Source organism: Pipistrellus hanaki, assembly GCF_964339955.1.
Source record: "Pipistrellus hanaki genome assembly, chromosome: 5".
Lineage (NCBI taxonomy): Eukaryota > Metazoa > Chordata > Mammalia > Chiroptera > Vespertilionidae > Pipistrellus > Pipistrellus hanaki.
In genome coordinates, this window is record NC_140507.1 from 53,221,667 (window position 1) to 53,246,039 (window position 24,373).

The 24,373-nt window shown below is 40.0% G+C and overlaps 1 protein-coding gene and 1 pseudogene across 2 annotated transcripts in view; both read right to left on the reverse strand.

Moving 5' to 3' along the window:
* Nucleotides 1-24,373, reverse strand: part of DCHS2 (dachsous cadherin-related 2) — a 176,627-nt gene that overhangs the window by 81,177 nt on the left and 71,077 nt on the right. Inside the window, exon 2 of the mRNA XM_084883976.1 lies at nucleotides 1,026-1,217. Coding sequence (XP_084740102.1) covers nucleotides 1,026-1,217 — 192 coding nt within the window. The remainder of the gene's footprint in view (nucleotides 1-1,025; nucleotides 1,218-24,373) is intronic.
* On the reverse strand, nucleotides 22,082-22,732 carry LOC311622566 (dual specificity protein phosphatase 18-like; annotated as a pseudogene). The gene has a single exon. The product of its transcript is annotated as a dual specificity protein phosphatase 18-like (transcript).

A 24,373-nucleotide genomic window follows, 5' to 3' on the forward strand; every position in this document is an offset into this window, starting at 1 on the left:
CTTCTATGTATGTTGTCATTTTGTAAAATGTACTTATGATTTGCACACTCTTCTGCATTTTTTAAAAAATGTCAATTTAAAAGTTTGCAGAAAAAGACATATGAGCCAATTTGATGGATCAATATGGACATCAAAAAGGATAAGGTTGGCAATGTATGAAATAGATCAAATATATTAAAATCCAAGACTTCATAGTAAAACTAGAAAACGTCATTAGTATTCTTTGGAGATGGCAAATGCACCAACTCAATATTCTAAAAGCTGATAAAATAAAGAGAAATAATCAAGTATAACTTGCCTTTACAATATGAATAATATTGCAAGGTAATCAACTAGTTAATGAGAGTACTTTATTTTTAGTTGAAGATTCCAGAAAATAAATGCAACAGAATAATAGAATTCAAAAATCACCATGTCATTACCCGTAATGAAATAATGATGTGTCTGCTGATGCAATAAAAAGCTCACAGCATCACCTCTGGCTCTAAATGACAGTTATAGGAAATATGATAAAAGAACATTGTAAATGAATCCCAGGGATGAAATCAGCCATGTTCAGAATGTAGAAAATTTAAAGGGCAAATGACCCGATTTCTTCCAAAAAATAAATATCATAAGAGAAAAGGTAAGGGGGTGGGAAGATAACTATCATAGATTGAAATTTAAGGGAGATTATGATGAAATTAATTTGTGAACTTATTTGAATCTTGATTCAAGTAAGCAAACTATTAAAAGACATTTTTGGATACTCCAAAAAATTTTAATGCAATACATATTAGATATTAATTAATTAATGTTAATTTGTTATAGTTATTTTTTTAATCCTTACCTGTTAGAGATATTATTAAACTATTTATGGATGTAATAATATAATGCCTGGTGTTTGATTCAAAATTCTCTGGCAAAGGGAAAGAAGTAGCGATTTATGAAACAGTATTGGCCATTGATAATCCTTGATACGCTGTAATGTATTCATAGTGGTTCACTTTTTGAGTCTGTTTAAAATTTCACACACAAAGACTTACCCCATCTCTTGCTTTCACCAAGAGATCATAGGTGGCTGGGTCCCTTTCCCTGTCAATATCTTGAGAAACACAGATCTGCCCATCATGTGGGTCAATCTGGAAGGCTCGGGGTGCTTCGTAGCTTTGGAATCCATCAAAAAGAGAATATTCGACCAAGCCATAGAGTCCTGAATCCGCATCAGATGCTTTTACCTACGAGACAGGAGTTGGCTGGTGAGGAAATAGAAATTCGAGCATCACTTTTCAGTTGGTCATGAATTACTATCGTAATTTGCACAACCGAGTAACCCCCATAGCTATTCACGGAGTGTAGGCTCTAGTTTTATGTTGTCTCCTCTTAACTTCTGTGACAACTCTCCCCATTCTCCTCCTCCCTTTGTGATGGCTCCTTTACAGTATCTTCTGCTCCTTCCTATACTTTCATGGGATCTCTGAAAGTTTGAATTTCTTGGGGCTCAGTCCTTGGTCTTTTTGCCTCCTTATTCCTCTCACTACATCTAACTGATCTTACCCAATCTCGAGATTTTTGAAAACATCTATACACTAACTACTTGATTTGGGGGTTATTGTGCAGTCTAGCCGAGTGGTTCTCAATCAGGGGCAAATCTGCCACATGAGGACATTTGGCAATGTCTGGAGACATTTTTGATTGTCACATCTGGAGAGAGGATGTTGCTGGCATCCAGTGGTTGAAGCTAGACATGTTGCTAAACATCTTACAATACACAGGACAGACCCACAGCAAACAATTATCTGGCCCAAATATAAATAATTCCTAGATTGAGAACCCCTGCACCTGATGAAACTCTTAACAATTGGCAATATTACTTTTTTCTTTAATTATCTTTTTTTTTTCAACTAATGACACAGTCTTTTAAATTTAGCTTCACTCTCATCTATCATATTCTCTGGCAAAATTTCATCCTGTGCAACTAGCTAACATGTTTGTGAGTTATTCTTCTCATCAGATGGGCTGAACTAGGAAACCCACAAACTTCCCCACTACAAAGGACTAAATTCCAAGTACATTTGGTCTGTTCCATTCTGGCAGCTGTTAATGATTTAGTAGCCTCCAGTTCCCAAAGACACCAAATATATCTTTTAAAACCATATGGTATTCTCAATAACTTTGGCTTGATTGGAAGATAATAAGTACAATGAACTTTCAAATTCTAAAACTCATTCTCAGCCTTTAATAGCACATATTAACAAGTAATTTAGCTCACATAAAACGAGTTTCCTTATTTCCACTTTTTTCTCATCTGGACTTTTGGCAAAACAAAATATAAGGAGTCAAAAGTGGGACAAGAGTACTGATGTCAATTTATGTTAGTAATTCAGATTCTGAGTTTCTGGATCATAAAATAAAAATGTATTCCTCCCTGTTTTGGTTAAAAACAGGGAGGAATACATTCTTATTTTCACAAAACACTATCCTATTATCATAATTTTATGGTGCTAAAAGAGGTACCTAGAGCTCCAGAGGTTTTACCCCTGAATCTACTCAAAGAGCCATGTTCAAACACTCTCAGTGCCATCCCATGTTCCTTATTTCAATCTCAGTCTACCTTGATGATTTAATTTTAAAATTATTCTGACTCAAAAGTGTTCTCCCTTAGCCTGATCTTCAACAAATTTAATGGAGATGTTATAAAAATGCAAAATATCTCTCTGATTCCATCATTAGCTTCCTATATTTAAAAAAATATAATTTCCTTAAGTATTAAATAAAAGATTTTCCTTTTACATCTGGGTAAGGATTCCTCCATATGAAGGTGTCATGGAGACAGGAGACAGATTGAGAACACTGGCTCCTAAAAACATGTTGGCATGTTCCACCAGCAGAATAATTACATTTGCATTTCCCTCACCAGAATATCCCTATCCCTATTTAGGAAGGTCTTCTCTGCAACAACTGGGCAGCTCTGTTGGAGGTCACTTGCCCAGCAATTGCATTAGTACCCAATCCCAGAAGCCAACCCAAAGTCATAGGGTGATACAGTATCAATCACATCATTTAATTCAGTGATGTTTATAGAAAAGCCTCAGAGTTCAACCGCCACCCCCCCCCAAAAAAAAAAGTCCTAGAGAAAAGTGGCTGCACATTAGATTAAATTTCAAATTAAGTAACTTCACTTTAATTTTTTTTCTTATTTAATTTCCAAAATTATATGCTATATCCATGAGCATAAACAGTTTGTTTGAAGAAACAGTTATTGGCACAACACACCCACACATAGAACTTCAAACAAAAGAAAGAAAAAAAGAAAAAGAAATAACAAAATAACTTTTACATTTGAAACACTTGGCCAAGCACTGCTCTTACAGTTAAAACAGAATTAGAATATCCCAGTGAAAAGTTGGATTCAGCATTGGGACCACGACGAATGGTCCCCATATGCAAGTATGCCACTCTCTGAAACAATTTTGGCAACTTCACTAACGACCTATTTCTTACCAAGACTAGTCATCAAGGCTGAGTTCTTATTTTTTATACAATTCAGCAGCTCCTAACACAGTTAATTATCTCCCTCTTATTGAAAAACTTACTCATCAGACGTAACACTCTTAACTTTCTTTTCCAATACCTAAATTTCCTTTACTGGCTGAGCTCTCTTCCGGGCCCCTGGACACAATAGCCCCCTGGAGCCCAGTCTTTGGGCCACTTCTCTTTTCAGTCCACACACATTGCCTGTGGTGGGCATTGCCCACTGTGGACAACTCGAACAAATCAACTCGCATCTAATCTTCACCATCAGAGCATTCCTTTTGTAGCTCAGGAGAGCACCCCTCATCCTTGCCTGCTTGCAATATCCTATAAGCTTTGTGCTCTTGCTGCATTTGTGTGTGTTTCATGTTTTCCTATCCTCTTCCAAGTCTTGCTGGATTGTAGAGTCAAGTTAATGATTCAGAAATGAAAACTAAACAATAATAACAAAAGAACAATATATTTCATAACAATATATTTCATAATATTCATTGAAAAATAACTTTTTTTCCTGGAACATAATCCTATTAACCAAGCTATACGATCATAACATAAAATACAAAATTCTAAAAGCAGCAAAAGAAAAAAAAATTATATGAAGGCATATGAAACTATTCAGTGGTTGGAAACAGAACTGCTTCATTTTTACCTTTTAAAATGTATTTTCAGAGAAACTGATAGAGCTGTTAAATGAATAAGCTAATTATATATTCTCAAATTATGGTAAAAAGTCCCTGTTCTGGTAACATGTTTGTATAGCCTTAATTAAAGAATGGGATTAAGAAACAACTAATCCTATTTCTCCCCCCTCCCCACAAAAAGCAACCAAAGGAAATTTTGTGAAAGGGGACCACTGGGTGGGAGTAAGGGGTAACTTGTCCTGTGTAGTCTTACAAAGTAAACAATTAAAAGAGTCTGATCTAAAAATAGAATTGGCAGGCAGATCAGTAGAACACGAAAACAAGACCTGAAACAGATGCTGGTAAACCTAATTTTTAAAAATATTTACAAAGGAAACATCATAAACCACTGAGAAATGTGGGTTTATCCACATAAGTTGCTAGGGAAAGATGGCAAAGAACATGGGGGGGAAAATCAAGTTTGATATTAACCTCACACCAAAATAAGATCTCCACAGATATGTTAAATATAACTAATGAAATCATTTAACACAAAAAGAATATATATAGCAATATTTGGTTGATTCTTACATTGGAAAGGAATTACAAAACTAAAACAGATGGACAAAAAATATCAATACAATGAGTATATCATAATGTAAAACTCCACTAAATACTTAAAGTTTTAAATTAGATATGTTATCTGCAACAAATATATTAAAAAGTTAATGCCCTTAATATAAAAGTAGTCCTTTAAAAGTAAAAGTATTGATGTCCTAATACAAAAAAATGGGTAAATGACCAAATGACATGAATAAACAATTCACAGAATATATTTAACCTTTAAAATAATTGGAAACCATTAAATTAATAGTGATTTGAGAACTATTAAAGTAATAGCAAATTGGAAACCATAAAAATAATATTTTAACTGATGGCAATGATAAAATAAATATGTACTCATTTTTTTTTTTAATTGTTCACAGTATTACAGATGTCTCCCATTTTCCCTCTCTCCACCCAGCCCTTATCTATCCTGTCCCTCCCCCTCCTTCCCCCCAGGTCTTCACCACCCTACTGTTCATGTCCATTGGCTATGCATATAAGTATATCATTTTTAAAAGCCTATCTGGAAAGTAACTTTGCTTTTACCATATACATATGGTAAACCTAAATTCTCCCAAACCTAAAAATATTCCATCTCTTTTACCTAATTATTATATTTCTTGAGTATCTGTAGACAGATATGTGTATGAAATACATATACATAATGTAGAATTATTTATTCAAGAACCTAAATGTCCAACAATAAAAGTTGTTAAATGAATTATAATTCATCCATAAGATAGAATTATGTAGCCATGATGCAATAACTCTTTTGTGAAGATCCTTTTACCTTATATATAAACACACACAAACACACACTCAAACAGAACTAGAATCCAAAACCCTCCAATCTACGTAATAAAGACGTTAAAGTTGGAGAAACAGAGTCAACCACTCCCACAGCCCATGAAGTGTTCATCCAGAGCTTTTCACCCATAATGCTGTGTTAGGTCAAATCTTCCTTCACAGGTAAGATACTGATCTTAAAGAATAATTAGCTAATATTTATGGTATATAAACTAGATTGTCAGTCTTTGATCCACTGACTGGAACTTAAAAATCATCTTTCACTGATTTATTAACTAATTTCAGTGATCTGAATTAGGCTGTTGGTAACTCATAATAATCTTATGTCAAGAGAATAGACAAAAATTCTGGGAGCAATTTTAAGTAAACTAGTTGACTCGACACTAACATTGAAAAGTCAACTACCTTAATATGGTAAGTAATAATTCACACACATGTATGTACACACACACACACACACACACACAGTAGCCTAAAATATAGCCACATTATCTTTTATTTCCAGATACAACTGAAAAAACAATTATGACTTTGTTTCACAAATTCTAACTGCATGAGTTTCAGGGCCTCTTTTTAATTGTTTACTAGTATTATTTACATCAACAGGTATATAAATTACAGCATAGGAAAATAGTCATAATATTGTAATAACCATGTGTGGGATCAGGTGATTATTTGAAGCAGTAGTGGAGCCATCCTATAAAGTACATGACTGTCTAACCACTATGCTGATCTGAAATCAACACAGAATAATACTGAATGTAAACTGTAATTGAAAAATAAAAAAATAAACCTTTTTAAAAGGTGGCTTTTACATGTTTTTGGCTCCACCTGTGTAGGTAACCGCAGAAGAAAATCAGATATCATTATTCTTGCCAGCACCTGTACACCTGTAGCTCTTCAACATGAAAGACAGGAGATGAAACTGATGGGCCTTATGGTACCCTTGGGACCGCTGAAAGGTAAGGTTTATTTCCTTTCAACCAGTTTCCTAACTCAAGAGAGAATACTATTATGTAGAGTTACATATAAATGTTATTATTTGCAGAGAAAATAAAATCTGCATAATATACTCCTAAACTCCTAACAGGTGTTCTCTCTTGGGATGCACTCATCGCAAACTTTACTTTTTTAAAATATATATTTTATTGATTTTTTTACAGAGAGGAAGGGAGAGGAATAGAGAGCTAGAAACATCAATGAAAGAGAAACATCAATCAGCTGCCTCCTGCACACACCCTAATGGGGATGCACCTGAAACCAAGGAATATGCCCTTGAGCGGAATCAAACCTTGGACCTTTCAGTCCACAGGCCAAACCAGGCGCAAATTTTACTTTTTAAATATGTTATTGGAAATAGTGTTTTCCATTGAGCCTCATAATCTATCTATCTACCTATCTACCTACCTACCTACCTACCTACCTATCTCTTCTATATTATGTGTTCTGAAGAGATATCTTCTCTCCATTCCACCCACAAAGAACACTTTGAAAGCCCACAGATTCAAGAAAGGGGAGCTGGTTGTTGAATTTTTTAAATAATTCATTTTAAGTGTCACAGTCTACTTTGTGAATGAATACCATAAATTAGAACCATGTGACTTTTATTTTGTAGCTGTACTTCTCTAGTACATGTTTTATAAAACAAAGGGCTACCTTAAATTAATGCCCAGAGGTCTTTCCAGTGGAATGGTGTGCTCTGAGATATAAACACAACAGTTGCACTTTAAAGTCAATAGGAAAAAGGGACTTGAAAAATTCTAACAAGAAGACAGTGAGTATCCAACCAAGGTTACATCCACAATATAACTTAAGGCTGTGAGTTCTAATATGGACTCTGACTTACAAAAACAGAGTTTATTGATGTTTTCACACCTGCAAAGTCATCATATCATAGTTGGCAAATGTTAAGGTTTGGAAACTGAAACTCCAGTTAGCAGCTTTCTTTCCTGAGGGAAAAGAGAAAACAGTGCGTGTAGATCTAATGGAAGTGTGGGCTGCACTGTTTTGTCTCCAGCCCCCTGTTCAAACACTTTTACAGAACTGTATATTTATGTGAGCTCACTCTTTAGGGGAAATCCTATTACATTTCAGTGTTCCCTTTTAGGAAGACCTACTGGAAAACAATTCCCCCAGGCTTTAGTTCCAGGAAAGTCAACCTTCTCCTGAGCAGCAGAAATGTCTTCATGCGGATATTACAGGAATCTTGTCCCTCTGGAAAACTGGAACAGCTTGAATGCATGTGTGTGATTTTGCAGACTCCAATTCCATCGACTAAATTCTTCTCGGCTCCCTCTTACTCTATCATGTCACTTTCAGTTGCCCCATTTTTCTGAATTTTATTTTCATCTTTCTGGATTTTGTGTCATTTTGTTAGCAGTTTTGTTAGTCTTTTAATTTAGTAGAGTACAAAATACATTTACTTAACACATAACATCCTACAGAAATGGAGTTATCCTATATAATAAAAGGCTAATATGCAAATCCACTGAATAGCAGAATGAACAGTCCCTATCACACACACCTGACCACCAGGGGGCAGATGCTCAGTGCAGGACTGCCCCCTGATGGTCAGTGCACTCCTACAGGCCAACCAGACACTTAGCATATTAGGCTTTTATTATATAGGATGTCATTGTGCTGTACATTAGATTTCTAAAATGTATTCATCCTATATAATTGAAACTTTGTACCCTTTGACCAGCACCCTGCACACAACCTCCTTCTCCTTAATAACCACCATTCTATTCTCTGCTTCCATGTGTCTGACTTTTTAAATTCCACATATAAATGAGATTATGTAATATTTTTCTTTCTGTGTCTGGCATATCTCACTTACCATAATGTCCTCCAGGTTCATTCATGTTGTCACAAATGGCAGATTCTCCTTGTTTTAAAGTTGAATAATCCAAAAATCTATGTCCTCACAAGACATTATACTATGACCAGTGGCTATTTGTTGGTTCACTTTTAATTTCATTCAAACAAAGAATTACATATGGTAAATATTCTCTATGCTCTATAAAAAGAGAGGCACTAAATAGGAATTTAAGTCTGGGTGCACCATTTACTCATTGTGTCAAATGGGAATAATAGCCACTTCCCAGGGTGGAAATTCAGTAAAATAATGTAGAGAAAGTGCCCAATGCCTGGCATGTAATAAATACTCAATAAAACTTTGTTATTATTATTCCCAGTTCTCCTTTTCCTGTCCACTTTCCTGTCTTTACCATCACAATTCCAGTCCTTGTTGTCACACTGAGGTCACAAGTTCTCAACCACCACAGTCCCACACATCACTCAAGGCTCAGCAATGAAGCATGCTTCAAATAATGTGCTTAAGATATGGAGTAACTTCCAAAGTGCTTGAATGACTTTTAGAACCTAAATGCTATTCGATGGCTATCCCCAGGAGAGTGTCACTCAGACATTCTCATTCTAGCAAGTTCCCAAGTAGGACCCTTTCTCCCATATGACTGCCAGCCTCAACCACTAAAGTCATATTAATTTACTAGAAGAAGTTTAATTTTCCATTCCTGTTCAAAATTCAAAATTAAAACCTGAATCTAGATTTGCATATTCAAAAACTCATAAAGTATTCTACTTAATAGAAGCCATTCATTACAGGCCTCTGCATCTGGGAGCATAAAACTAACAGAACCTTTAGAAAGACAGTTTTCCCTCTAAACGTGATCAAATTCTTAGTCAAGACTCCACTCCCCACTCCTGCCTTCTTCTCAGTCAGCCCACGGAGAATAGAAAACAGACTTCCTTGTCCCCTCCACAAGCCCTCGGTGTTTGTGGGCTTTTTCCATGCCTCCAAAAACATCATTTTAAGAGGAGATTTGGAGTTTCATGAAAGATTTCATGATATCTGTTTTCTGGGAGAACTGGAAACAGAAATTGAGCTGTAAATGCTAGACTGTCATGCCTGGAAGCAACTCCCATTTTCCATTCTGGATTGATTTTAAAATATGGTATCATTCCCAGAACTGTTCAGAATAATTCAATTTTTATCTACCCACCCTTCCCCTTTTGCTCTTAATTCTTCCCCCAATCAGATGGCATACAATATTTTAACATTAAAATATGCCCTCCAAAATGAAAAACTAGTAAGCACAAACCTGTTCATAGTAAGAAATATTTTTTAAATATTTTTTTAATATATTTTATTGATTTTTCTTACAGAGAGGAAGGGAGAGAGATAGAGAGCTAGAAACGTCGATGAGAGAAAAGCATCGACCAGCCGCCTTCTGAACACCCCCCACCGGGGATGTGCCCGCAACCAATGTACATGCCCTTGACCAAAACCGAACCCGGGACCCTTCAATCCGCAGGCCGACGCTCTACCGCTGAGCCAAACCAGTTTCGGCCATAGTAAGAAATATTTTATGAAAATATTTAAGGTACTTTACATTTAGGAGAAAACGCATTATCTGAGGCGTGCCTCTTTGCTGTACAGTGATATGCTGGAGTGTGATGCTGAGGGCTAGAGTGTCACCGTGTGACCACAGAAGGACTAGAGTTGTGATGAGTAAAGACAGGAAGGTGAGCAGGATAATGAGAACTGGGAATAATAATAAGTAAGTTTTTCTAGAGCTTACTCCTAAGTAAGCATTTTGTTTTGTTTGAGGTCGATATCTTTATATTCCAAGAAGATTTTAAAAAATCAGACCAAATGGGGGAAAGGGTGGAGTGCTAAGATGCAAACCCAGGCCAGCAGAGGGAGATGGTGACAAAGGGATTCAGGCACCAAAGCTGCATCCCTAACTAATGGGGGTCTTTAGGGGCTAAGCAGTAAACAAAGTCAGTCTCAACTGTGCCCAGGATGTTCTGCTAAGGTTTCACAGCTCTAGGCTGCTTCACAACAAGGAAATGTCCCCTTGGGAACAAAGAAATAGGCAATTCCAAACTGCCCTGAACAAGTTGTAAGGGAACATAAATCCATAGTGCGGTGCATGCTGTGTAAGCAACCAGTAAAGAAATCAAGGAGGGAGGGGGGAGGGTCATTTATAAAACACTGGTAAGATTTCCCTTTAAAGCGACTAGGATCTCAGAACCAGTCCTTATTGTTTGATGATATCAGAATCCTTGAAGAACTTACTTCAAAGGCCCTTATCACTCAGGAAATCATAAGTTTACAAATTTACACTACACTCCTCAGTACTTCTCCCCACCCCCCACCCCCACCCTCCCATCCCTCCATGCTAAGAGTATTGAGAGTTAAACACTCCTGGGCATGCTACCTGAAATCCTCAGGAACTGTGAGTCCTTTTATACCTAGCTTTAGTATGGTGACACTTTCAAAAGCAACAGGGTTCGACTTTGAAAGCCAAGAATAATGGAGTGTTTCAGGTTTTCTTGAAGGGAAGACACGAGCCTTCACACTGTTTAAAACAAACATATTTCCTAAACATCCTTCTTAAACATTCTTCCCTTTCCCCCAAGTTTCATACTCATGCTGGCTAGGAAATCTGTCCCCGCCCCCCAACTCCAATGCTCTGCTGTGCTCTTCTATTCCTTTACCCTACACCCATCCATCACTCTCCTCCCACCTCTCCATGCTCCTAACCTGCCAGCTTCCGACTGTGTGCAGCGCCAAAAAATAAAATGGAGTCCATTCTCTTACTCATTTTCCTATTAGAGTAAAATTTACATTCAGTGATATGTGTTGATCTTAAGGTATAGTTAGATGAGTTTTGAGGTAGATATAGACAGGTAATATAGATAGAGATAGAGATAGAGATAGAGATAGAAACATCTATATAACCAACATATAAATAAAAATATAGAGCACTTCAATCACCCCAATCCTCACCCAGTCACTCTAACTCACATAAGCAACTACTGTTTTAATTTCTATAGCCATAGATTAATTTTGATAGTTTATTAACTTCACATAAATGAAATAATGTATGTGCTGTTTTGTGTCCGGTTTATTTCACTCAACATTAGGTTTTTGAAATGCATCCATACATAGTATTTCATGTTTCAGATCATTCATTTATACTGCTGAGTAGTATTACATTAAATCTATATGGCACAATTTTTTTTTCCACCATAAGTATTTGTGTTGTTCCCAGTTGGGGGCTATTATAAATGAAGTTGCTATGAACATTGTGGTACATGTTTTCTTTTTATAAACATATGTTGTCATTTTTCTTGGGTTAAATGTAGTCATGGAACTACAGGGTTATGGGGTAAGTGTATATTTAACTTCCTAAGAAACTACCAAACACTTCCCCCAAAGTATTTTACCAGCAACGTGTGAGGCTTCCAGATACCCCATATCCTAATTTGGATTGATGTTATCAGACTTTAATTTTATCCATTCTAGTGGATGTGAAGTCGTACACATTATGACTTTGTCATTTCCCAAATGATTAAGGATGTTGAATATTTTTCATAAATTTATTGGATATTCCTACATGTCTTTTTGTGAAGTATCTTCTCAAGTATTTTGGTTTTTTTTATAGGCTTGTTTGATATTTTATTATTTACTAGAGGCCGAGTGAATGAAAATTCATGCACTGAAGGGAGAGGTCCCTCAGCCAGGCCTGCTCCTTCTCACAGACCAGGAGCCCTCAGGGGCAAGAGGCAACCCAGCAATCAGGGGAAGGCAACACCCCATCACACCTCTGTTGCTGCCACTGCCTGCAGCACAAGCCTCAGCTGGCCCTGGTTACCTAAACCTCGGGCAGCCCTGGGCGGCTAGGTAGCCACCATCCAAGGCTTGCATGTGCCTCAGGCTGGTCCTGGGCAGCTGGGGTGCTGACAGTTCTGGATGCTGCCATCTTGTGGCTGTGGAAACCACCGCCATCCTTGAGGGTGTGACAGTCATTTAGCATATTCCCTCCATATTGGCTGTGGGCGCCACCATCTTTTCAATGGTATGAGAGTCAATTAGCATATTCCCTCTTTATTGGATAGGACTAGAGACCTGGTGCATGAAATTTGTACACTGGGGGGGGGGGGGGGTTTGTCCCTTGGCCCAGCCTGTACCCTCTCCAATCTGGGACACCTCGTGGGATGTCTGACTGCCACAGAGTTCAGGCCTAAGCTGGCAGTCAGACATCCCTCCCACAATCCAGAACTGCTGGTTCCCAACCGCTCACCTGCTTGCCAGCTTGATCACCCCCTAACCACTCCCCTGCTAGCCTGATTGCCACCAAATGCCCACCCTTACAGGTCCAGTCACCCCCCAACTGCCTTCCCCTGCCAACCTGATTGCACCCAACTGACCTACCCTACTGGCCTGGTCACCCCTAACTGCCCTCCTCTGCTGGCCTGATTGCCCACAACTATCCTCCTCTGCCAGCCATCTTGTGGTGGCCATATTTGACTACATGGGAGCGGCCATCTTGTGAGATGCTCAATTTGCATATTACCGCTTTATTATATAGGATTACTAGAGACCCGGTGCACAAAATTTGTACATAGGGGGAGAAGGGTCCCTCAGCCCGGCCTGCACACTCTCACAATCCAGGATCGCTCAGGGGATGTCTGACTGCCAGTTTAGGCCCATCAGGACATCCCTCTCACACTCCAAGACCACTAGCTCCAAACTGCTTGCCTGCCTGCCTGATCACTCCTAACCACTCTGCTTGCCTGTCTCATCGCCCTAACTGCTCCCCTGCCTGCCTGATCTCCCTTAACCACTCTGCCTGACTGCCTGTTTGCCCCTAACCACTTGCCTGCCACCCCTAACCACTCACCTGCCTGCCTGGTCACCCCTAACCACCTCTGCCTCAGCCCTCACTGCTGCGGCTTCATCCAGAAGGACATCTGGAATGACATCTGGAAGTCATCTGGCTGTCCAGTCTAATTAGCATATTATGCTTTTATTATTATAGATAACAAATAGCAAATATACTCTCTCAATATGCATATTATTTTTTCATTTTCTTACTGGCGTTTTTTGATGAACAAAACTTTTTAATTTTTGTGAAATTCAATTTTACCAGTTTTTCTTTTTTCTTTTATGGTTTGGGCTTTTTTTGTGTACTCTGATAAATCTTTCCTACCTCAATAGTATAAAGATGTTTTCCTGTTTTCTTCTATAAGTTTGAAAATTTTCACTTTTACATTTCAGTCTATAAGTAATTTCAAATTAATATTTGTGTATGGTGTGAGATTGTGGTCAAGTTTTCCCCCCTTACAGATATACAATTATTCCACAATGATTTACTGGAAAGACTTTCTTTTCACCATTGAATTGCCCTGACACCTTTGTCAAAAATCAATTATGACGATCTCTTTCTGAACTCAAATTCTGTTCCACTGATTTATTTCTTTGTCTTTATGCCAATACTGCACTTTCTTGATTACTATAGCTTTATACAAAGTTATGAATCAGAACAAGTCTCTCAATTGTTTTTGTCTAAAAACTACAGGGACCGATGGAGTCCCTCGGCCTGGCCTGCTCCCTCTTGCAATTCAGGACTCCTTGTGGGATGTTAGAGAGCTTGTTTCAGCCCACTCCCCACAGACCAGGTCGAAAAACCCCACCAGTGCACAAATCCATGCACTGGGCCTCTAGTATTCATATAAGATCTTTGGTTAATCTCTTCCTGCCCTCCCTCTTCTCCCTTCCCTCTGATATTCATCAGTCTGTTCCATGTTTCCCTGCCTGTATGTTGAGCATCTGCCCCCTAGTGGTCATTGTGTGTCACAGGTACCAGACAGCAGGCCGGACACTTCATATATATATATATATATATATATATATATATATATATATGTGTGTGTGTGTGTGTGTGTGTGTGTGTGTGTGTGTGTGTTTGACTATTCCAGATCCTATATATTACCATACAAAATCAACTTGCAGATTTTGTCAAATGAGCCTGTTGGAATCTTGATTGGGTCTCTGATAAAACTATAGATCAATTTGGGAAGAAAGGATATTGTAAAAGTATTATATATATATATATATATATATATATATATATATATATATATATATATATATATATATATTTTAATCTATCAATTACTCAGAAGGGCTGTTGAAATCTCCAACTTGTGTATTTTATTATTTCTCCATTTAGTTCTGTCATATTTTGCAATTCTATTAGATGGATTTACATTTAGGATATTTACATCTTCACAAGATGCCTGATGAATGAAATTCATGAAGGGACTCATAGCTGCAGTGGCTTGCCTTTGGCCCTCACAGCCCTGGCTTCATCCAGAAGGTCGTCAGGAAGGATGTCGAAAGGTTGTTCAGCTATCCGGTCTAATTAGCATATTACACTTTCATTATATTATGCTTTTGTTATTATAGATGGTGAATTGTCCTTTTGTCATTATGAAATGTGCTCCTTGATCTGTGGTGATAGCTTTTGTCTGCATATGAAAAGACAAAACCACACCAACTTTCTTATGCTTATTATGGATATAGTGTAGCTTTTAAACGTTGTTCCTTGTTATATATATTTCTTCTCCTCCTGCCTCTAGCCACTTTCATAATACTCTCCTTATCTTTAATTTTTGGCAGTCAAATTATGATATATCTAAGTGTATTTCATTTTTCATTTATCCTATTTGGGATTTGCTAATGTTCTTAGATATGTAAATTGATGTTTTTCTCTGAATCTGGAAAAATTTTAGACCTATTTCTTTAACTATATATATTTTGTATTGCCCTATTTACTTTCTTCTCCCCAGGGATTCCAATTATCTGAATAATAAATTACATGGTGGGGCAAAAGTAGATTTATAGTTGTGAGTACACAAAACACAGTTTATTCTTATATTATTCTTATTTATTTATTTACTCTTTTCCAACCGAACTACTGTAAACCTACTATTGCCCTACCCTGTATATTGTCCCAGACATCACTAAGGCTCTGTCCAACTTTTAAAAATCATTTTTCTTTCCATTCTTCATATTGGAATTTTTATTTCAGATATTTTCCTTTCTATTTCTAGAGTTTCCATTTAGATCATTTTTATAGTTACTGTTTTTTTGCTGACATCCCCATATGTTCCTTCATTCAAACCATCCTTTTTTTTTTAAAGTCCTTGAACGTATTTATAATAGCTATTTTAAAATCCTTGTCTACAAAAAATCCAACGTCTGGGTCACATTGAGGTCTACTTCTGTGAGTCACATTTTCCTGCCTCTTCACATGTTTGGAAAATGTTTATTGTACACTGGGTATTGGGTGTGACACACTGTAAAGACCATGATTTTTGCTGTCTTCCTTTAAGGAGTTGGCGTTTTTTTGTTTTCAGGGCGTGGCCCTTACTTGAGCTCATGGTTCTTATTCCTAGGGTACAACCTTTCTGTGATTTCGAAAGCATATCCAAGTTGTTCAGCGAGGTCTCCCCATATCTGCAATGCAACTCCAGTATCTCTTAGCACTGGATAAACTCGGGTTTTTCTGTGTCACCTCTCTTCCCCACAACAACTACTTACTGCTACCCCTCATAGTCTTGGCCTGCATGTGCACAGCCCAGGCCCAGGCCCAGGCCACACACATAGGGTAAGCATCCACACAGATTTCTGGGCCCCTTCTGAGCAAATCCATCTCTTCTAGTGCTCTACCCACAAAGTTTTAGCAGCCCCCAAGACCCAGTCCCTGCCTCTCAGTTCGGCAATCCCACCGCTTCTCTCGGGCTCCTCCTCAGTTCTCCACAATGAGAGAAGTGCCCTGAACCCAAAGGCAGGGCAAACAAGGGGGGGTCATCTTGTGTGTTTCTCTTTGCTCAAGAATCTGTCCTACGCTGCCTATCATGTAACACCTGAACACAGTTGTCTCGTATTTTCTATCTGGTCTTATAGTTGTTTATGATGGGAGGATTACTCTGCGTGGCCAGAAGAGCAAATGATAGCCCTTAATGTTTTCCTTGTGAGGGTCAACACCACACAGGAATGTTAATGACTACATGCCTTGATCTCATTATATGGCACTGCAAGAAAACTTTCTGAAATCCTGACAAACCTATTACATAGCTTTCTCTCCGAGGGATCATGTGTTATATCTGCTTGTGGCAAGTGAATCTCTTCTGACTTGCAGCACAGATCCCACCTTGCTTTCTTCTTTGGCTATTGTGTTGGGTGACATGATCAATTTCCTGACTACACATGGCTGCATACCCCAACGTTTCTTCTGACAAATTTTGGAGCTAGGATCTAAGTGTCTATCTTGGAAAGGAAGCAGTCAGCATCAGGTTCCAATCTTCCCCTCTTCTGGGGTCTGCATCTCTCACCAGAGAAGAAAGATGCCAGCTTCCCTGATCCTTTTCCTCACGAGTGCAGCTGGATACCAAACACACCAGAAACGTGGAGGTGCCCACGCACCCAAAATTCTTGGCGGTCCAGAAATCCCCTTTATGACCATGTGATTGAGGACAGGATACACACTCCAATGCCCAAATTCTGGGCCCGCATGGCCTTTTGCTTGGAGTTGAGGGCTCTTTTTCTCCTTCCCCCTCTCCATCAGGGGAGCTTGCTCATTTATTACAGATCTGACTTTAAGAGGCTGAATCATATCTACTTAATTCCTAATTCAACAACAGTTCATATATGATCTCTGTTAGTTCACGGCAAAAAAGCTACTATATTTTCTTCTTCTTCTCCTTCTCCTTCTTCTTCTCTTCCTCCTCCTCCTCCTCCTCCTCCTCCTCCTCCTTCTTTTTCTTCTTCTTTTTTTTTTTGTCAACCCCAATCTACTTCACCAAGAGCAAACACTCAGAGGCTTTGCAGGTGTGTGGTGGAGCAGAGGTTATGTGGTAACTCTACAAATGACTCTAGCACAGACTTGTCCAAGCAGGCACTCTAAACTGAATGTCCTTAGGAAATCTTTCTCTCTTTCTTGTTGACAAGTAGATGTTCTGCCCTTCTGCATGCTTTAGAGCATGTCATGTATCCACCACAGGAAAAAAGTGCTGGTAGCTTGCCATCAGAGGCTAAGAACACACACTCTGAGAATCCCAGCTACGTCACTGAGATCCTCCACACAAACCTGAGTCTTTCTCCCCTGGTCTTTTGTACAGTGCTCCCTTCCTCCAGGATCTGAAGAAGACTACAGTAGCAGTGCTTGCAAAGCCTGCTTCACTGCAAGCTCCACAATAGCAGTCCCAAGGGGAATCACTTTCCAGCGGTGGGACTGTATTCCCATGACTACATCCTTCCTTTTCTCCTCATTCCTGACGGCTTCCCTGCCCCATCTCCTTTTAAAAGCTAGAGTTTCTGAACCAGAGCCCTGCTGTTGTGCTTCCCACTTACTCCAGTCCATCTCTCACCCTCGGACCACCCGTGTCATGGACAGCCTTTCGGATTCAGCTCAACAGTATCTTTCACCTCCATATGTAAAGGATATGGAATTTACTGTGGAAAGCAAGTTAAAAAATTAGAAAGTTAAAGTAGTATCACCTTAAGATGAACTTCTCCGATACCTAGATTCCAAATGTTTGTGGTAAAAATGCAAGTTTAAAACACGTCTTTCATGTGTAAAATACATTCAGCTTGATCACCTTCAAGTCACATTAATATCTCATTTTCTGCCCATTGATTACTTCCATTTCAGTTTTATGATTGTGTCTGAGCTACATTTAATGAACAAATTTAATTAAGACTAGCACTAAAACTCTACCTAAGAATGTTAATAGCCCTTGAGGAAAAACTTTTGTAGAAGAACAATCTATAATTCATATACATTGTGCAGGGAAAATAAAATATATTGCCCGTTGCTAAGAACATATTTCTTTCTTTCTTTCTTTTTTTTTTTTTTTTTCCTATTTTAAGTTTTACTATAAAGTTACAGTAAATCAAGATTGTGTACTTCTGGTGAAGAGAAAAACACATATCAAACAATAAAGAGCTCCAAATCGGCCTACACAAAGGTGCAAAGGCAGCTCAGTGGAGAAAGGAGAGTCTTTAACAAGAGGAACTGAAACGATTAGACCTATAGAAACTCACACCTTATAAAAGAGAATCAGAGAAATAAGTGAAAACTTTAAACTCTCAAACTTTAAAACATTAAAGAAAATCCCTGTGATCTGGGGGTAGGCAGAATTCTTAGACATGTCTGACACCAAAATGACAATCCATAAAAGAAAAAATTGGTAAGTAGCACTTCATCAAAATTAAATACTTTCGCTCTGCAAAAGACACTTTTAAGAGAATGAAAAAGCTAAATTGGGGAGAATGTTTACAAATCTATATCTGACAAAGGCATTGCATCCAGAATATATAATGAATTGTCAACATTCAACAGTGAGAAAACGACCCAATTTAAAAATGGCCAAAAGAATTGAATATAAATTTTTTAACAAGGGTATGTGGAGGTCAATTGGGCACACAAAAATACTCTCAACATCATTAACCGTTGAAGAAATGCTAATTAAAACCACACACCCATCAGAATGGCTAAAATAAAAAACATCGACAGCCGAAACCGGTTTGGCTCAATGGGGACTGAAGGGTCCTGGGTTCGATTCCAGTCAAGGGCATGTACGTTGGTTGCGGGCATATCCCCAGTACGGGGTGTGCAAGAGGCAGCTGATCGATGACTCTCTCTCATCGATGTTTCTAACTCTCTATCTCTCTCCCTTCCTCTCTGAACAAAATCAATAAAATATATTTTTAAAAAATAATAATAAAATAAAATAAAAAACATCGACAGTATCAAATAGCAGCGAGGAAACAGAAACTAAGTATCTCATAGTGAAACATAGAAGATAGAGCCACTCTGGAAGTTTGGTAGCTTTTTATAAAGTTAAATATAACCTTTACCATATGACTGAGCAAAAATCTCACTCCTAAATAATAAGCTAAGTTCACATGACCCGATACACATAAATGTTTGTAGTTCTTTCAAAATTTCCCCAAACTAGAAAACCAAATATCCTTCTACAGATGAATATAAAAAGCAGAACAGTGAAAAGAATATCAAAAGACATCACCCTGGAAGAAGCCAGTCTCGAAATGTTATATCCTTTATGATTCTACTAGAGGCCCGGTGCACAAAATTCATGCACGGGGGAGGAGGTATGTCTCTCAGCCCAGCCTGCACCCTCTCCAATCTGGGACATCCCTCTCACAATCCAGGACTACTGGCTCCCAACTGTTTGCCTTCCTACCTGCCTGAGTGCACCTAACTGCTTCTGTCTACCTGCCTAATCACCCCCTAACCACTACCCTGCCAGCCTGATTGATGCCTTACTGTTCCCCAGCTAGCCCGATTGCCCTCCTCTGCTGGCCTGGTTGCTCCCAACTGCCCTCCCCTGATGGCCTGATCATCCCCAACTGCCCTCCCCTGCAGGCCTGGTCTTTCCCAGCTGCCCTCCCCTAAAGGCCTGGGTTTCTCCCCACCCCTCCAACTGTCCTCCCCTGCAGGCCTGGTCTCCCCCTACTGCCCTCTCTGTTATCTAAAATATAAACAAACTGGTCTCCCCCAACTGTCCTCCTCTGCTGGCCGGATTGCTCACAACTGCCTTCCCCTGCAGACCAACTTGTGGTTTGTGTCCATATGGGGGCAGCCATCTTTGACCACAAGGGGGCGGCCATCTTATGTGTTGGAGTAATGGTCAATTTGCATATTGCTCTTTTATTATTAGATAATATGTATGTGACATTCTGGAAAAGGTAAATCTATAGGAAGAAACCAATGTTTGCCAGAGGCTGGGTTGGGGTGAATGTTTGACTAAAAAGGGGCAGCAAAGGAAGATTCTTGGGGTGATGGAACTGCTATGCTCTGACTGTGGAGGAGGTTAGACAAATGTGCTAAAACACACAGAACTATATATACAAAAAAGGTAATTTTATGGTATGCTTATTTAAAATTTTTAAAAATGAAAACAAAATTCAAATAAATTTCTCTTTAAAAACACTTTAGAATAAATTTTCCAAAGAGGTTTCTTCCAGAAAGGCTGCTTTGGGAGGGCTCGTCCACCCCAGTGCTCGTGTTTGTGGGTCTGTTTATTCAACTGTAAAATAAGATCAGTCTAGAAAGAGTGATTTTCCTTCTGCCCCCAGCCTAAAAGTGAACCCCTGGGGAAGTGAGGGTGGGTATTTTAGAGAGAAAGCATTTGGTTGGCACTAGGTTCTTAACCCACAGAGCAGTTGTGCTTTTGTCCATCTTATATATTGTTTGCCTGGACACTTCTGTATCAGAATCGCTGGTGTTGAGCCAGCTCCTCAGGCCCCTAGGATATTTGAGCAATCCTGGCTTTCAGGGCCTACTGGCGGGGCCCACTCATGGATTAAATACCCGGGGGGACTCTGAAAAGGTTCTAAAGTCTAGGTGTCCTGAGGTCGGGTCTAAAAGGATGTAAGCCTTTTTTATTTTATTTTTTTTCACACATGATGACTTTTGGGAAGAATGCTTTGTAAATATTAAAGGAAATGCACAATGTGGAAATGCCATTATGAGGATGGCCAGGCTGATTTGGACCAGCAGAGCCACAGCATCATTCATGGTGAGAACTACAGGTTACATGAAGCAGTTCTAGGCACCGTGTTAAGGAACTATTGAATTTTCATGACAACCCTGTGATGAAAGGGCTGTCATTGCATGGACATATGAGAAAACAGGCTCTAAGAGGTCCAAACTCACATGAGGAGAAGGTGGCAAGGCTGGTTTGGGCCTGCAGCTCCAGCCTTCTGAGCCAAGGCCTGTGAGAGGAACCTCAGGCCTGATGTCAGGCCTGATCTCCACAGGTGGCCCAGAGAAAACTAATGCCACCTTTCAGCAAAGGCTGGTGGGGTTTACCAAGGGCACTTTCAGACCTTATCATGTACAATAGCACTCAAAAAAAAAAAAATGTTATATGGTGGAAAGCTTTCTTTGAAAATTATGCATAATTCCAGTCCCAAAAAAAAACCAGAGCTGGGCCCTGTGGTTGAAGGTGGGAGCGACATTGGCCCAGAACCCCTAAGATTCCCAGAGCACCTTGGACAGTCACTTATTCAGTAGGTTGGCACTTACTGTTAAGCAAGGAGGTGCCACGATGCTTAAGGCTCTTGTGTTTGAAAGAACAAGGTGGAATTGTGGCACTCATGCCTGGTTTAGTTTGGTCTGGGCCAGTTGCCGGCAAACTCATTAGTCAGCAAAGCCAAATATCAACAGTACAACGATTGAAATTTCTTTTCAGAGCCAAATTTTTTAAATTTAAACTTCTTTTAACACTACTTCTTCAAACTAGACTCGCCCGGGCCACGGTATTTTGTGGAAGAGCCACACTCAAGGGGCCAAAGAACCGCATGTGGCTCGCGAGCTGCTGTTTGCCGACCACGGGTCTGGGGGAAGGCTGTGGGATTCCAGTCTGGCTTTGGGCGCTGGTCCATCTGACTCAGGCACCACCTGCCTTACTTACTCTCCCCCCTCTGGCCAGTAGCCATGACCTGTCACTCACAGGGTAGGAAACTTATCTTCACCATATTACACTTAGTGAGTTTAATCTTTAAAGAGAAGGATTACAAGTTAAAAACTACGCACTCTTCCTTTTTTATTGCTCTGATAAAAGGCATGACCTGCTTTTTTCTGCAGCACAAAAGTGGATGTTTAAGCCCAGATCTTAGTGTAGGATCAGCGGCAGATCTGCACCTCTGACCCCCATGCAGGGGCTGGTAGCATGGCTGACAGTGGAATCATTAAACGAACCTCCTTCCCATAGATGTCAGGGATCATTCCCACAGGGATCATTCCCACGTGCACGGTTTTCTTGCCAAACAGCTGGAACTCTTGGTGAATGAGCTGCTCCCAAAATCCAGCACTCAAAAAAAGTGTTGAGCCGGATGACAGGCCGACATGACTTGTCGACCTGTGAGCATCCAGCAGGGACACGGTGTGGTACTTCATGAGGTGGATGAGGCACAGGGCAGCCTGGCGCCTCCCACCGGCCGCTCACACGGTTCCCACCGGCCGCTCAGCGGAGCAGAGTGCAGCTCCACTTCATCCCGATATCCTGGATGTGCTCAGCAATGGGGTCAAAGAAGTCACAGAGGTGCGACCTGGGTGTGCCAGCCACAGGCACCTGCACACGCTGTATGTCTTCCTACAAGGTGTTCACCACCTCCCCGGAGACACTGATGACCGAGGTGATGTGGTGGCTGGAGAGCATCAGTTCGTTGTTGGCGGCCATCCCACTGCGGATACACAGGCTCCTGGAGATCCGTGAGAGGCGCCGGTTGAGGGCTGTTGGGACTCAACCGGGAAGGTACATGGAGATGCTGTCATCAGGCCAGTGGTCAGCGGCCGGGCCGCATCTCTCTGCTGGGCTGTGTCCATGGAAAACGGGTAACCCGTCCCACCATCACGCAGGAGCCATAGTCCGCGTGGAAAAGCAGGGTCCGCTCTGCGCGCGCAGCCCACTCTACTGGCCTCTCTCATCTCCATGGCAACGCACCGGCCTACGCTACAGCAGCCACCTAGGGACAATCCTGCCCGGCACCACGTGTTCATAACTAGTCTGAAGTTAGAAAAGATTTAAAGTTATAAGGGGAATTCCTAAAGAGCTTATTAAACACACACGGAGCTAATAGTGAATCACGAAGCTCTCTTTTTCCAAATGAATTCTATCTTACCAGCATCAGAAATGAAGAGAAACCACAGCAGGCCTCTAAGGAAACATCGCACTGAGGACAGCATGCAGGTCCGATTTCTCTGGAGCAGAGCCAGCACTCCGCCCTGGACACCATCCTCCCAGCCTCCCTGAGGGAGCTGAGCCTCTGAGTTGGCCTCTCCTCAGTCTGGCTGCTTCTCTCGGTCTCCTGCCATCGTGCCTGGGACCTTCACCTGCCTGGTCTCCTCTTCACTGAGGTCTGGAATCTCAGAAAGAAATCCCCAAAGTAGGAGATGCTCCTGTAGAGCAGAAGGAAATCTCTTTGGACCCAGACTCAATCTCTACAGGTCTCTCACTAAGAAAATCTTCCTCTTCCATAATTTGTGCAAAGTTAAAGTCTCATGCACACTTGATATACAGTAGGTTATCCAGTCAACATACTACTTCAAAAAAAAGGAGTGCTTCTTTTAAAACAGTCAAACACACCTTTGTAGGGCCAAAACATGAAAGACCATTTCAGTAATCCTTTCTCCTAAATCTTGAATGCATTCTTCATAAGACAGTTTCCTTGAATAAGAACAGTGTAGGTTATATAGAAAATGTTCAGTAAGTGTTAGTTATCAGTATTACAATTTTGTTAAATTACTGAGAGACCTTCTGGAATATGCGATTGAAACTAAACTCCCCGACTAACTGGGTACATCGTCTTGTTCAGTGCAGAGTCTCAATGGTTCACTTATTGCAACTATGCAAATTGTGGGTGCTCAATAATGCCTGTTGAAAGGCACCGAGAGAAGGAGGGAGGGGAAAGAGAAATAGGGAAGAAGAAAGGAAGCTAACTTAGTGCCTACAGATGTGATTTTACACTGCGTGGGAGTTTAGAAGAAAAGTTTCTTTTCAGTACAAGTCTATGATTCTAGAAGAATTGTAGATTCATCCAATCACTTCAGCCAAATGGTTCCTAAAATGTGTCCCATGTGTGCACTTTGGCCCAGGACACTTTATAGTCCTGGAATGTTTCCTCCTTCTCTCCCAAGTACTAACAGCCTATCCATTCCTTAAGTTCAGTTTCAATCACACTTGCTCCATGAAATGTCTTCTCATCTTCTAAAGGAGAAACAATCATTTCCTGTTCTTAAATGTAAGAGTTTTGGTGTATAATAGTTGTATCATCTATAACCAGTTTTATTTTTCTAGTTAATCTTTTCAAGTTTTTTTATCGTTTAAAGTATTACATATAGTAGTACTCCTCCCCCCCTTCATTGACCTTCCCCCAACCTCCCCTACCCCCTGTCGCAAGCCCTCATCCCACCCAT